Source organism: Mobula hypostoma, chromosome 7, assembly GCF_963921235.1.
Source record: "Mobula hypostoma chromosome 7, sMobHyp1.1, whole genome shotgun sequence".
In the NCBI taxonomy this organism is placed as follows: Eukaryota; Metazoa; Chordata; class Chondrichthyes; order Myliobatiformes; family Myliobatidae; genus Mobula; species Mobula hypostoma.
The window spans coordinates 36,257,850-36,270,840 of NC_086103.1; the positions used below are offsets into that span (position 1 = coordinate 36,257,850).

General features: G+C 38.5%; 1 protein-coding gene across 9 annotated transcripts in view; it reads left to right on the top strand.

Annotated features, from left to right (window-relative positions):
- LOC134349238 (rap guanine nucleotide exchange factor 6-like) overlaps window positions 1-12,991 on the top strand; it is a 406,825-nt gene that overhangs the window by 352,231 nt on the left and 41,603 nt on the right. For 7 of the 9 annotated variants that reach the window (XM_063053253.1, XM_063053254.1, XM_063053257.1 and 4 more), the window contains 3 exons: window positions 2,562-2,773; window positions 6,795-6,918; window positions 10,960-10,983. In XM_063053253.1, the coding sequence (XP_062909323.1) occupies window positions 2,562-2,773; window positions 6,795-6,918; window positions 10,960-10,983 (360 nt within the window). The remainder of the gene's footprint in view (window positions 1-2,561; window positions 2,774-6,794; window positions 6,919-10,959; window positions 10,984-12,991) is intronic. The other 2 variants (XM_063053255.1, XM_063053262.1) reach the window with 1 other exon arrangement.

The window sequence follows — 12,991 nt, forward strand, 5'->3', positions numbered from 1 at the left end:
AATCATAGCAGCGAAAATCTCATGCAGTTGTATCACGTTCAGTTCCTGGACGACTTCACCCTTGGTCCGTTCGCTACTGCATTCGGTTTCGATTGTTATCCTTTCCTCTTCCAATTGCTCAGCTCTTCATCTATCAGTTCTTGGGATCAGTTCATGGGATGCCAAAACCTCTTCAACATCATCTTCATCAACTTCCACAAGCCAAACTCACTTTGTCCTTGCTTCGTTCGCCACGATCGAAACGCTTAATTATGTCTAGTTTTACGCTATGTGTAACACCGTTATGAGCTCTTTTAGGCTTTTCCAATACCTTAGAACTCATCTTGCTAACGACTGCTCACAGGCACGTGTTTAAGCAATGCCAGCTAGAATTCTGTTCCGGGGGAGGAGCGGCTGCTCGGGGTGTGCGCTGCTTTTTTTCGCGCGCTGCTTTTTCCACACGCTGCCTTTTTTCGTAACACTGAAAACACCTTCTGTTAGCAAAAACAGGTAACTAATGTAGGTCTTTCGTAACAGTGAAGTTTCGTAAAGCGAACGTTTGAAAAGCAGGGGACACCTGTACTGTTCAGGTCGCCACACTGCTGGAATGGTGTGGTAGCAATAAAGAGTGCAGAACACATTGACCAGCTTGGAAGGCTGTATTTATGAGAAGAGATTAGATTGGCTGGATTTATTCTCACTGGAATGTAGCAGGCTGAAGGCTGAAGATGTTTACAAAGATAAAACAGAGTCAAAATAATTTTTCTCAGGGTCGGAGAGTCTAGAACAAGAGGGCACAAGATTAAAGTGAGAGGGGAGGAGAGATATTTAAAGGACAATCTGAGGGATAAGTTTTTCACACAGCGAAGTGAGTATCTGGAATGAGTTTGAGGAGGTGGTGGAGGCAGATAAAATTACAAAATTTAAAAGACATTTAGACAAACACTTAAGGCTATTAAGGGGTGTGGGATTAAGGTCTAATGTAGCAAACAAAATTAGCATAGGTAGAAATCATGGTTGGTGAGCTGAAAAGGCCAAATGCTAAGCCAAAATGGCCTGTTTCTCCCTTGTATGTTTCTATGAATCTGGGATCAGTGATCATTGAACAAGGTTTAATATGTGACAATATGACTTCAAGTTTCGGAACAGATGCAAGAAAGGCTATGAAAGCTTTGAAAAGATTGGAGAAAATAAAGATTTAGTGGTTTGATTTGCCAACAACCTTTACTATCTGCTTTCCACTTAATTCAACTTATCCTGCTCTTTCCTTTTTATAACTATTAGCAATCTTACCTTTTTGACTTTGCAAAAGTCATTGAACAGAACACTAATTCTGTATCTGTTTCTCCAGATGTTGTCTAATTTACTGAGTAATTGAAATGAAAACAAAGTACTGACTACATTGGGAATGATGATTTGTATCATCTGCTTTGTAAACAGTGAAAACAGGCATTGATAACAGTGGTCAATTCTGATAATGAATTAATTTTTAGAAAGGAAAATTATGATGATTACTAATTCTGCTTTACTATTCATATGTGTTCAGACTGAAAAAAGTTTGATCTTTTTCATAAACACTTGGGCTTCGTATTGAGAATATAGTTTCAAGACTTGTGGACACCATCCTCCATAGCACTACAGAGAAGGAGTGTGAAAGGAAGATATTAATAAATTTTCAGAATGTTCATATGTTGGCAGACATTTTTCTTCATGAAAGAATGATACCTGTTTTGACAGTGGGCATGAGAGTGCATACTCCTTGGAAAATACCTGCCAAAATAGGGGTAAAAGAACTGGGGGATCAATGAAACAACTGCACTAATTACTGAAAGATAGTACTGCTGGTTTATAAACCCATTATAAAGGGTGAAAAGGGAATCAAATACCTAAGGTGGTTTCACATATGATAGAATTGAAAAGCACAGATGCTACATGAAGGTTTATTTGGCAAAGCTTTGAGTATAGTTCATTGTTTTGGTCTGTATAGCCTGGAAAGGTTAAAGCAAAAAGGTCAATATATACCAAAATGAGAAAACAGAGAAAATATGAAACTGGAAAGGCTGAACAGTTTTGAGGACCATTCTCTTTTTAAAAAAAAACAAAACCAATGGGCATTTTGAAGCCATTATTAAGATGGTGCGGACGTTTGAGAGGATAGATCTGATAATGTTTGTACTGAAACAGTGACATTAAATATATAAGTTCTTAATAACTCGGTAGGAATTTCTGGAGATATTTATTACCTAGGGAATCATTCAAGCATACAACTCTGTTCTGTGTTTGCAAAGAATAGTATAAATGCATTCAATGGCAGACAAGTAAGTGGAAGGGAGAAAGTAATAGAAAGTTATTAAGTTAGATAAAGATTAATGGGAAACTACTCACTTGGAGCATAAACTATGGAATGTACCCGTTTGACCAAAAGGCTTGTGTTTGCACTGTAAATAATGTCATACTTTGTAATTAATGCATCTTAGATTAAAAAATCTGAATGATAATGTGTTTATTGGGTGTTACTATATTTGAAAATCAGAATATGTGAGTATTCCAAAGGTTTTCATCACCTTTTTTTTATTTTTCAGTGGGTTAAATCTTGCACCAGTTGCACGTCTTAGAGGCACTTGGGAAAAGCTTCCAAGCAAGTATGAAAAGCTGCTACGAGACCTTCAAGATCTCTTTGATCCCTCGAGAAACATGGCAAAATACAGAAATGTTCTCAGCAGTCAGAGTCTGCAGCCACCCATCATTCCACTGTTCCCTGTAGTCAAAAAAGATCTCACTTTTCTGCACGAAGGTATTCCTTTATTCAAGTCAAAATTGCTCATGTAGATAATTCACAGCATGCGATCAACTGCTTGTTAAGTGTTTAACTCTTGCAGTGGCATCCTCAGCCTTTGTGTGACAATGTGGAGTTTCCATTATTCTCAGGATGCTGATTAAACCACTGGTCACGTAGTAATTTTCTAACTGTGTGGGTTTGTTTATTCAGAGAGGTGAGGGTTAGGCTGCCAGTCACAACTCTGTCAAATGCTGGAAAATATGAGTGACCTTCACAACTTGATGAGCATGACACCCATGACACTAGAACTTAAATACAAAGAGAAACATTTTTTTTGAGGCTATGGGCGTATCAAATTTTTGAAGCAAACTGTGCAGTTGTCAGGTGGATGAAACTTGACAGATTTGTTTCTGTTTGACAGCTATAGGGTGATGGTTAACCTAATAGGGCAATATTTAACCTAATAGCTACAAATTTGTTGTATTACTTCTGCACAATGTTTGTTCAGCAGAGCAAGAATTTCACATGTGACATGAAATGAATCAAATCCAGGAAGTCTAATTTTTCTGCCTTTATGTGATATGCTTTTCAATTAATTGTCTCTAGTCAGATTTGCAATTGCTCAATGTGTCAACATTCCAATCGTTCTAAAAATCCTAAATATATTAAGATATTTTGATCTCACTAATATATACATTCAACTAAATTAAATATTTTGTGATCTTTTGCCCATGATTTTTTTGGGATTAGGATTAATTAGAGTAATTGGGACCTGCTGTTGATCTAGATTATTTAATCAATTACTGGGTCATAAAGTTCATCAGCTTTTCGGCTTGCATTTTACAGGTACTGACAGTTTTTCAATTGAAACAGTTACTGCTCCAAATTTGGGGGCGCCACGGTAGCATAGTGGTTAGTGCAATGCTGTTACAGCTCAGGACGTCTGGCATCCTGTGTAAGCAAGTTTGTTCATTCCTTCCCATGTGCACAGAGGTTTCTTCTGGGTAATCTGGTTTCCTCCCACAGTCCAAACATGTACCAGCTAATAGGTTAATTGGTCATCGTAAAATTATCCCTCAATTAGGCTAGGGTTAGAGGTTGCTGGGTGGTGCAACTCAAAGGGTTGGAAGAGCTACTTGGCCCTGTATCTCTGCAATGTCTTAGGTGCATGTATATGTAGCTAGGGTTCCACATTACTGTAGTAATTTTATGTAGTGCACTGTACTGCTGCCACAAGAAAAAACAAATTTCTTGACATGTGAGTACTGATAAGCTGGGTTCTGATATGGGTCTCTATTGTGGACTGAGAGTGGGATGGGGGCAGGGAGAGGGAATCATAGTTGGGGATAAAGGGAAGGAGGGGGAAGGAGGTGGAAGCACTAGACAGACATTCAGTAATGAAACAATTGTTTGGAATCAAATTACCTTGCATAGTGTCTCAACGCTTGGTGTGTCTGCATTCATGTCACCCCCCCCCGCCCCCCCCCACCGTCCCTGGCACTGCTCTGCTACCAGTTCCACATTCCTCCCATGGCATCCACCCTCGCCAATCCCAACATTATTTTCCCCACCAGATTTACAAACTCTCTGCCCCACGTTGACAAACACAATACTGTGCAAAAGTCTTAGGCACCCTAGCTATATATATGTGCCTAAGACTGTGGTACGGTACTGTTAAAAAAAAAATTCCATAAGATATTCCCTCTTCATTTTTTACTAATAATGTCACACATACAAAATCCTGGGGGCATGTTATTTGCGTACTATGGGGAAATGAGCAATACTACAAAATAAAAATTATTTTCACCAGAATACCTTATCATCATGGTCATCCTAGAACTCTACCTTCAGTCATCAATTTGCTTGGTGGAATACAGTGTCACCTCCATATATAATGTCTCATTATATCACACTTTTGGATCGACAGCAGATAATATGGTCCACCAAGAATTAAATTACGCAAATACCAGTTTCACTTGGTACACAGGTATTTTATCATTTTAAATTTGCACTCCAACATGATTTACAGATCTATACGGGATCAAGAACATAAAAATATGACAGTACAGGCCCTTCGCCCTGGCCTTTGATAGTGTAACCTACTTTAAAATCAATCTAATCCTTCCCTCCCCTATAGCCCTCCATTTTTCTGTCATCCACGTGACTAAGAGTCTGTATATTGTCCCTAATACACCTGCCTCTACTACCACCCCTAGCAGCGTGTTCTGCTCACTGAGCCTGTAAGTAAAAAGCTTACCTCCAATATTACATCTATTTATGATTAAAATTATGATCCCTTGTATTCTCCATTTCTGCCCTGGGGAAAAAGTCTGGCTGTCCATTCGATCTATGCTTATTATCATCTTGAATATCTCTGTCAAGTTGCCTCTCATCCTCCTTTGCTCCAAAGAGATAGATTGTTTGCTCAATCTGTCCTCATAAGACATGCTCCCTAATCCAGGAGCATCCTGGTAAATCTCCTGCGCCCACAAAAACATCGACATCCTTCCGAGATGAGCTGACCAGAATGCAATATAATATTTCAAGTGTGGTCTAATCAGGGTTTTACAGTGCTACAGCGTTATCTCATGGAGTTTGAACTCCGTCCCCTGACTAATGAAGGCTAACACTCCATACATTGTCTTAAGAACTTAACAAAGTTCAGCAGCAACTTTGAGGGAACTGTGGATGTGGACCTCAATTCCCTCTATTCCTCCACACTGCTAGGAATCCTGCCATTAACCTTGTATTCGGCCATCAAAATCGTGCAAACTGCCTTATATTCTTCCACACCGAATCACTTCACACTTTTCTGGGTTAAACTCCATCTGCCACTTCTCAGCTCAGCTCTGCATTCTATCAATGTCCTGTTGTATTCCCTCAACAACCTTCTGTACAATCCACACCACCACCAACCTTCATCAAGAATCAACTGTGTGTGCTGAATAGGTAGTTTGCTCTAACAATATTCTGTAAGATGCTGAAAATTTCTGCATGGTTTGTCCAAGTGGAGCTGCATTAGATTCTTAAGCAATAAGTAAACTGCTATACAAGCACAGCAGTTCAAGTGGAATCTGTGGAGTTAAAAGTGAAGTGTAATGTTTCAAGTCAAGGGAAGTGATGGGTAAGAGGAAAAATGTCCAGTGTAAAGAAATGCAGGGGAAGAGTAAGACAGAGGTTGTGGATAATAGGTGGAAGCAGATGAAGAGGGAAGATCAGGGACGGGGAGTGATGGAAATGGTGAAAAAAGGAAGTGATGCTGGGTGGACTGAGTGAAAAGAAAGGGTGTCTGCAAAGTGGTTAACTAGAGCGAGCCTGGCCTTGCCAATGCGACCAAATTGCGAGCATTGAATACAATAGACCAGGCTGGAGGATGTGCCCATGAATCTCTGCCACACCTAGAAGGCCTATTTAGGTCTGTGGATGGTGGTGAGGGAAGAGGTAAAGGGACAAACTGTACACCTTCTAAAGTGCCAGAGGACGGGTGGGGTGGCGGGGGAGGTAGGTGGGAAGGGGAGAGCAGACAAGAGAGTGGTCCTTGTAGAAAGGGAGTAAAATGTGACTGTGGCAGGATCCCATTGTAGTTAGTGAAAGATAACATACTGGATATGGAGGCTAAAAGATGAGGAGCAAGAGAAGTCTAGCTGTGTCCTGTCTGGGGAGAAGGGAGGTAGGAGTGTGTACAGAAAATAGAGGAAATGCATGTGAGTGCTCCATCAATCAGTGTGAAACCAAATTTCCAGGGCAAAGGGGAGATTTTGACATCCTCGAGCAGAATGCCTTGTTTTGAGAACAGCTGCAGCAGAGATAGACAAATTGGGAGAAAAAGGGCAATGGCATCCTTCCAGGAGTCAGGCTGTGAGGAAGTGACTAGGATGAGTGTGGCAGCTCGCCTTCGAGCTACTAACTCCTTCAATGCTGGCAAGTCAGATTCTCGGCTTTTTCTTTGAAGGCCCTTGATCTTGCATTCTTGTATACTTTGTTATAAATTGGGATTGTCATTCAGTGGCAAAATTATCTTTCTTTTTCTGTGAAGGAAATGACTCCAAAGTGGAAGGTTTGGCAAATTTTGAGAAGCTGCGGATGATCGCCAAGGAGATTCGCCATGTTGTCCGCATGACTTCAGTTAACATGGATCCTGCTGTAATGTTCAGGAATAGGTTAGTAATTGTCAAGAAACCAACAAAGGATTACATTTTTGTAAATGTGGTCAGGGCAATGCAAGCCTTGAATGTTTTAGTTTTGGGGAAGTGTGTTGAAAATTTATTACATTCTGCGAGGTATTTCCTGTTTAATAGGACTCTATACATGTAAATCTCATATACTATAGTACAATCTATAAAGATAATGCTTCCAGTTTTTTTGAGAGAGTTACAGCATACAGCTTAATGCTAATCACGGTATGTGTTGCCAACTGATTTTCTGGTTATCTATTGTTTTATGTTTTCATTCTTCTCTGCCACACAGTGTGGAAATAAAAGCTATTACTTCAAAATTTAAACTTGCTTTTAACGTAGAACATAGAACATAGAACAGAACAGTACAGCACAATACAGCCCTTCGGCCATGTTGTCCCAACTGTTTAACCTACTCTAAGATCAATCTAACATTTCCCTCCCACATAACCTTAGGTTTTTTTCATATATTTGCCAATCTTAAGAGCTTCTTATTGTCCATAATGTATCTGCCTCTACTACTACCCCGGCAGTGTGTTCCATGCTCCTACCACCCTTTAAGTAAAATAAACAACTTACCTCTGACATTTACCCCTACACTTTCCTCCAATCATCTTATAGTTATGCCCCCTCATATTATCCATTTCATCCTGGGAAAATGTCTCTGGCTGTCCACTGTCTGTGTCTCTTATCAACTTATACACCTCTATCAAGTCACCTCTCATCCTCCTTTGCTCCAAAGAGCAAAGCCCTAGTTCACATAATCTATCCTTTTCTCTCCAATCCAAGCAGTATTCTGATAAATCTCCTCTGAACCCTCTCTAGAAGCTTCCACAGCCTTGCTATAATGTGGTGACCAAAACTGAACACAATATTCTAAGTGAATATGTATGGAACCAGAATTTTATAGAGCTATCTTCCGCTTCTTGAACTCATTTCCCCCAACTAATGATGGGCAACACACCATACGTCTTCATAACCACCATGTCGACTTGTGTGGCAACTTTGAGGGAGCTATAGACGTGGACCCCAAGAAGATAGCCAATTATTTTCAGCAATAATCTATCAAGAGTTGTTGGAAATTCCCCCACAGCCTCTGTTTTAAACTAGTGTGTGTACTGCTTTTAGTTTGCTCATTACACATTCAGTTTCAGTCAGCCACCTATTTTCTCAGTTCCGTGGTTAACGTAACAGTATGCATAGAGGTAAGTATAACCAATGGCCAGTACTTATGCACCAGTTCAGCATGAATATCCATTGACACATTTCTTTTTCTCTTTTGTTTTTTTCCATTCCCTTTCATTGTCCTGAAGAAGATAGGATGGAAATGTTTGTAAAATGGTTGAGATTGATGGCAAAAGTGGTCAATTGTAATTGCTACATTGAAATTTCACAGGGACTGATAATTGTGTTCTTTGGCATTCACCCAATTAGTGCTGCTACTTTGAATCTGATTATTTTTCTGACTTTGAGATAATGCATTTAGATTTTAAATGTTGAGCTTGCTTTTGAACTAAATGATAGCAATAAAAATAACATTAGAATTTGCTGTTAGTTAAGCATTTAAGAGAAAAGTTTTTTTAAAAATCAAACTGAACCTGAGTATGAAAATAATTGCTGTAGTAAATAATTACCCAAAGAGCTTGACAGTTCAACATGAGCAATAACATGCCCAACTTCAAAGACTAAACACTTTAAAAATACTAGCAATGCTAAATAAGATGTTACAATCTAACATCACTTCACTTTGTAAACTACATTAAGCACCTTTATTTTCATTTAAACAGTGGCAAATGGCTACAAAATAAATTGAAGATCAACTGAATTACAGTGCTTATAGTTACAGAATATTTTTACATGGTTCATAATAAATTACTCCACTTCATTCCATCTGAATATACGTGGTCTAAATAAATGAAATGCTGTGCTTATTACAGATGCATTGACTTCAATTACTATTTTTTTACTGTGAAACCATGACTGTTTTCCAGTGCTTTTTTTCTCAACTTGGCAGTGGTTGGTAGGGAGCAAAGGGAGTGTGGGATCTTTAACGAGGCAGTTACTCATTTTCTTCATTAATGCTAGTTTTTACTTCGCTGTTGTTGAAATTACCCTCAGAAGAGAAACAGCAATTTATTCAATTTGAAATGCAGTTTACAAAGTGATTTAAAAACTTGATCATTGTGATTGAGCCACAGAATGATATGGTTTTTATTCATTTAATGGCCCATTTTGTCATTTTTTTCTGTCCTAGTTTAATTGGTCACCAAGTTTAGTATCCATAAAGTTGGTCATTTTTACATCGTCCGCTATGTTAACTCCCATGAAACTATTAGGGCTTCAAGAAATGAAACTTATTCCACTGACTTACAGTGTTAAATGTTTTATAAATAAAAGAATATCTCCTCTTTCTTATTGGTGTCTTTCAGCTTGTCATTTTTTGCTGGATAGTAGCAACTTGAAAGCAGGTCTGTTGAGGCAATTTTTAAGGGGGTACCCATTGTAGTTTTATTTTGCACAAAGAGATACCAACTTTTGTTTTTGCTGGTGTTTTAGCATAAAACTAAGAGAAGCCCAGTATCTTGGGACAATTTTCTTCCCATCCAGATGATGCTTCAAGGTTCTCGTCAATAATGCCTTTGGTGGCCATTATACTTAAAATATAATTGTCCCAAATCATGATGTAATGAAAGTGGATCATTCTACTGTTGATTTATAATACTGCTCATCGTTATAGTTAGATTATTGGGTTAATTGAATGGAATGCACTCTTAGGGAATAACTTCAGTCAAGGGGACTTTGAAACTAATCCAAAATAAAGTCAACCTCAAAGGTGGGAAATAGGTTTTGCAGAATCTGGAATATTCTGTAATTCTGCTTCAATCTTGCACTACTTCTCACTTTAATACCTACAAGGCCACAAGAGAATGTGATTTGTATTAAAATTTTTATAGTGCATATCTTGGGATCTTTTTCTTTCACTCCATTAAAGTCCAGCTTTCAGTCTGGAATAGTTGCAGGATTATAACCATTCACCAGTTTCTATGCAACATATCAGTAGTATGTCGACCCAAGAATCTGCAGATGCTGAAATCTTGAGCAAAAAATAAACTGCTGGAAGAATTTAGCAGGTCAAGCAGAATCTGTGAAGGTAAAATGGGTTTGTTACTGTTTCAGTTGGGAAGGGGTTTGGGTAAAGGGGAACACAATCAATATACAGAAGTGAGAGGGAGGGGTGATACAGAGACTGTAAGGTGATAGATGGAGCAATGTGGGTAAGCAGGTAGAGCCATGGGGAAGGTGGGAGAGATGAGACACGGGCTGAGTACTGTAGGTGATAAGTGGAAATACAAGAAGGAGAAAAAAGCAGTTTTTTTAGGGAGATGTAGAGAGGTTGAGGGGAGGGCAATGGAAATGATTAAGACTGAAGCTAGAACATGACAGCAAATGCAGTCTTCCTGCGTTCCTTTCAGACTACTATCCAGGGTCTGCCAGCCTTTATTAATTATTTTTTTCTATTCTCCTCACTCATTACCTAGTCACATCACTCTCCCCCGCCTGACTCCATCTGCAAGTCTTCCACATTCCTATCTATCTGGATTTCTTCTCCTTGGTTTACCTCTCCTATCTCTTCCTCACCTGGTTCCTTTACCTGAATCCACCCATCACCCAATAACCTCTGAATTTACCCTTTCCAATCCTGTCACTTCTATATACTGGCTTTCCTCCCTCTGCCTTGTCAGTAATGATGCAGAAAATTGACGTGAAATATCGACTCTATGGCCCCACAGATGCTGCATGACCTGCAGAGATGGTCCAGCTATTTATTTTTTGATATCGATAGTATGTTCTGATTAGATCAGATCTTTTTGATTTGATAATATGAATAGTAGTGCCAGTTTTATAGCACTCTCTGTTCCCTTGTACTGCACTCTTCCCCTCGTCCTCTTTCTCTTCTGAACTGGTTTATCTTTTCTACCTTTCTCTCTGAACACATGCTTCAATGTTCATGGCTCTCACTTACAGGAAGAAGAGATGGAGGAGTTTGGGGTAAGTAGTCTGTGCATAGGTGCTGAGGTTTTGGCACATAACAGCTCTGCATCCTCCTCACAACTGCCTGCCCTGTAAAACAGCATGTCTCACTTAACCTAATACCCATCCCACCTGTCCCCTTATAATATTATTATATTACAGAATAACTTCTAAACTACTTCAACTAAATGCCTTTTACAACAAAACAATGCATGCAATTTTTAAAAAAATATATAAACTCTAAACATTTTTTAAGACTGTGCCTGGGCTTTATGCATTTATTTTGCAAGTGAAGAGCATTTTGCAGTAAATTTTGTTTTGCAGTGGTGATAGCGATGGACAACTTTAGATCCATTTTATATGATTTTTTTAACTGTGTCTGAGCTTGTGCATTTATTTTGCAAGAAAAGAGTATTTTTCAGTAAATTTTGTGCTTTGCAACTGTATTAGTGGTGAATAATTTTATATTTATTTGATATGATAGTGTTGATATTTCTGATGAGTGATGGAACTTTTAATAAATGGCACATATAGCTTAGGTGTAGCATGATTAACTGAAAGTAAATCTTTTCACTATATTCCTCATGATTTTATTGGGACTATTACTGATGCAGTATTATATTACTATTTCCCACATAGCATTATGTAAAATAAAACAAAACATGCTGAAAATATTCAAGGGACAGGAAGCATCTGTGAAGAGTTAAGTTTTCAGGTCAATTATTCATCACACTACTCTTTATATCCACTCCAATAATACTGTGGTTAATGTTAAAATAACAATACTACTACCGGGAGCGAGGTTGAAATTGGCCTTGATCAGTTCAACATCAATTAAAATTGTGATTTATGTTGATTAAATGTCTTAATTAAAAGTCTGTAATTTACAGTCTCAATTTCTGGATAAAGCAGAAAGACCAGTGACATCAAGTTGGAGCTATTTTATGCAAAAATAAAAGGAGAATGTAGGCTGTTTATATCAAGTGAAGAGTTTCAAGACAAAAAAATTTTAATTAATATACTGACATTGAATCCATTTCGAAACAACCTCAGCCACTTTATAGTTGGTCAAATATTTAATAAAGTGCAAAAACTGTAGTAATATAGGAAATGTGTATATAGGATTCCCCCAGTCATTAATAACCCCCATAATTTGACTTTTTGGAAATATAGATTCATATCCTTCCCTGCTTCTCTTTGCAGTAATGCCATGTCAACTTTTTTGTCTATTGAAGAGAGCAAACAGAGTCAAGGTTTAATGGTACTTCTGACAGTATAGCAATGCAGCAGGTGAGGAGAAAAATGTAGAGGATAAAACAAGCAATCTAGTAGGAAGAGCAAACGGAAACAGGTTTAGAAGCATGGGAAATCTGGTAGGCTCAACTGAATTTACTTTAATGCAAGGAACCTCATGGGTCAGTCAGATAGGCTTAGGGCATGAATCAACAGTTGGAATAATGACGTTACTACAATTATGGAAATATGATTGAAGAAAGGGCAAGACTTGAAGCTTAATTTTCCCTGGCAACGCAGTTTCAGACATGACAGAAGAGGACAATTCTCACTAACAGCAGTATTTAGAGAGGGTGTTCTAGAGGTATGATCCAGTGAGACCATATAGATAGAATTTAGGAATCAGAGAAGGAGAAATCACTTTACTGGAGTTATTCTTTAGACCCCCCCCCCCCCAATAATAGATAGGAGTTAAAGGAGCAGTTTGATAAGCAATTTGCAAAAAAAAGTGGAACAGCAATAGTGTTAGAGTAGTATGGTATTTTAACTTCCCCAGCATTGACTGGGATTGCCTGAGTGAAAGAGACAGAATTTGTTAAGAATGTTTTAGGCCATAGGGTGCAGGAGCAAAAATAGGCCTTTCGGCCATTGTTTATGCTTCTCCATTTAACCCCAGTCACCCACCTTCTCCCTGTATTCCCTTGCAATCAAGAACCTATTAATCTGTGTCTTTAAAAAAACCAAATGACCTTGTTACCTGTGTGGTAGTTATCCCACAGATTTACCACCCTCT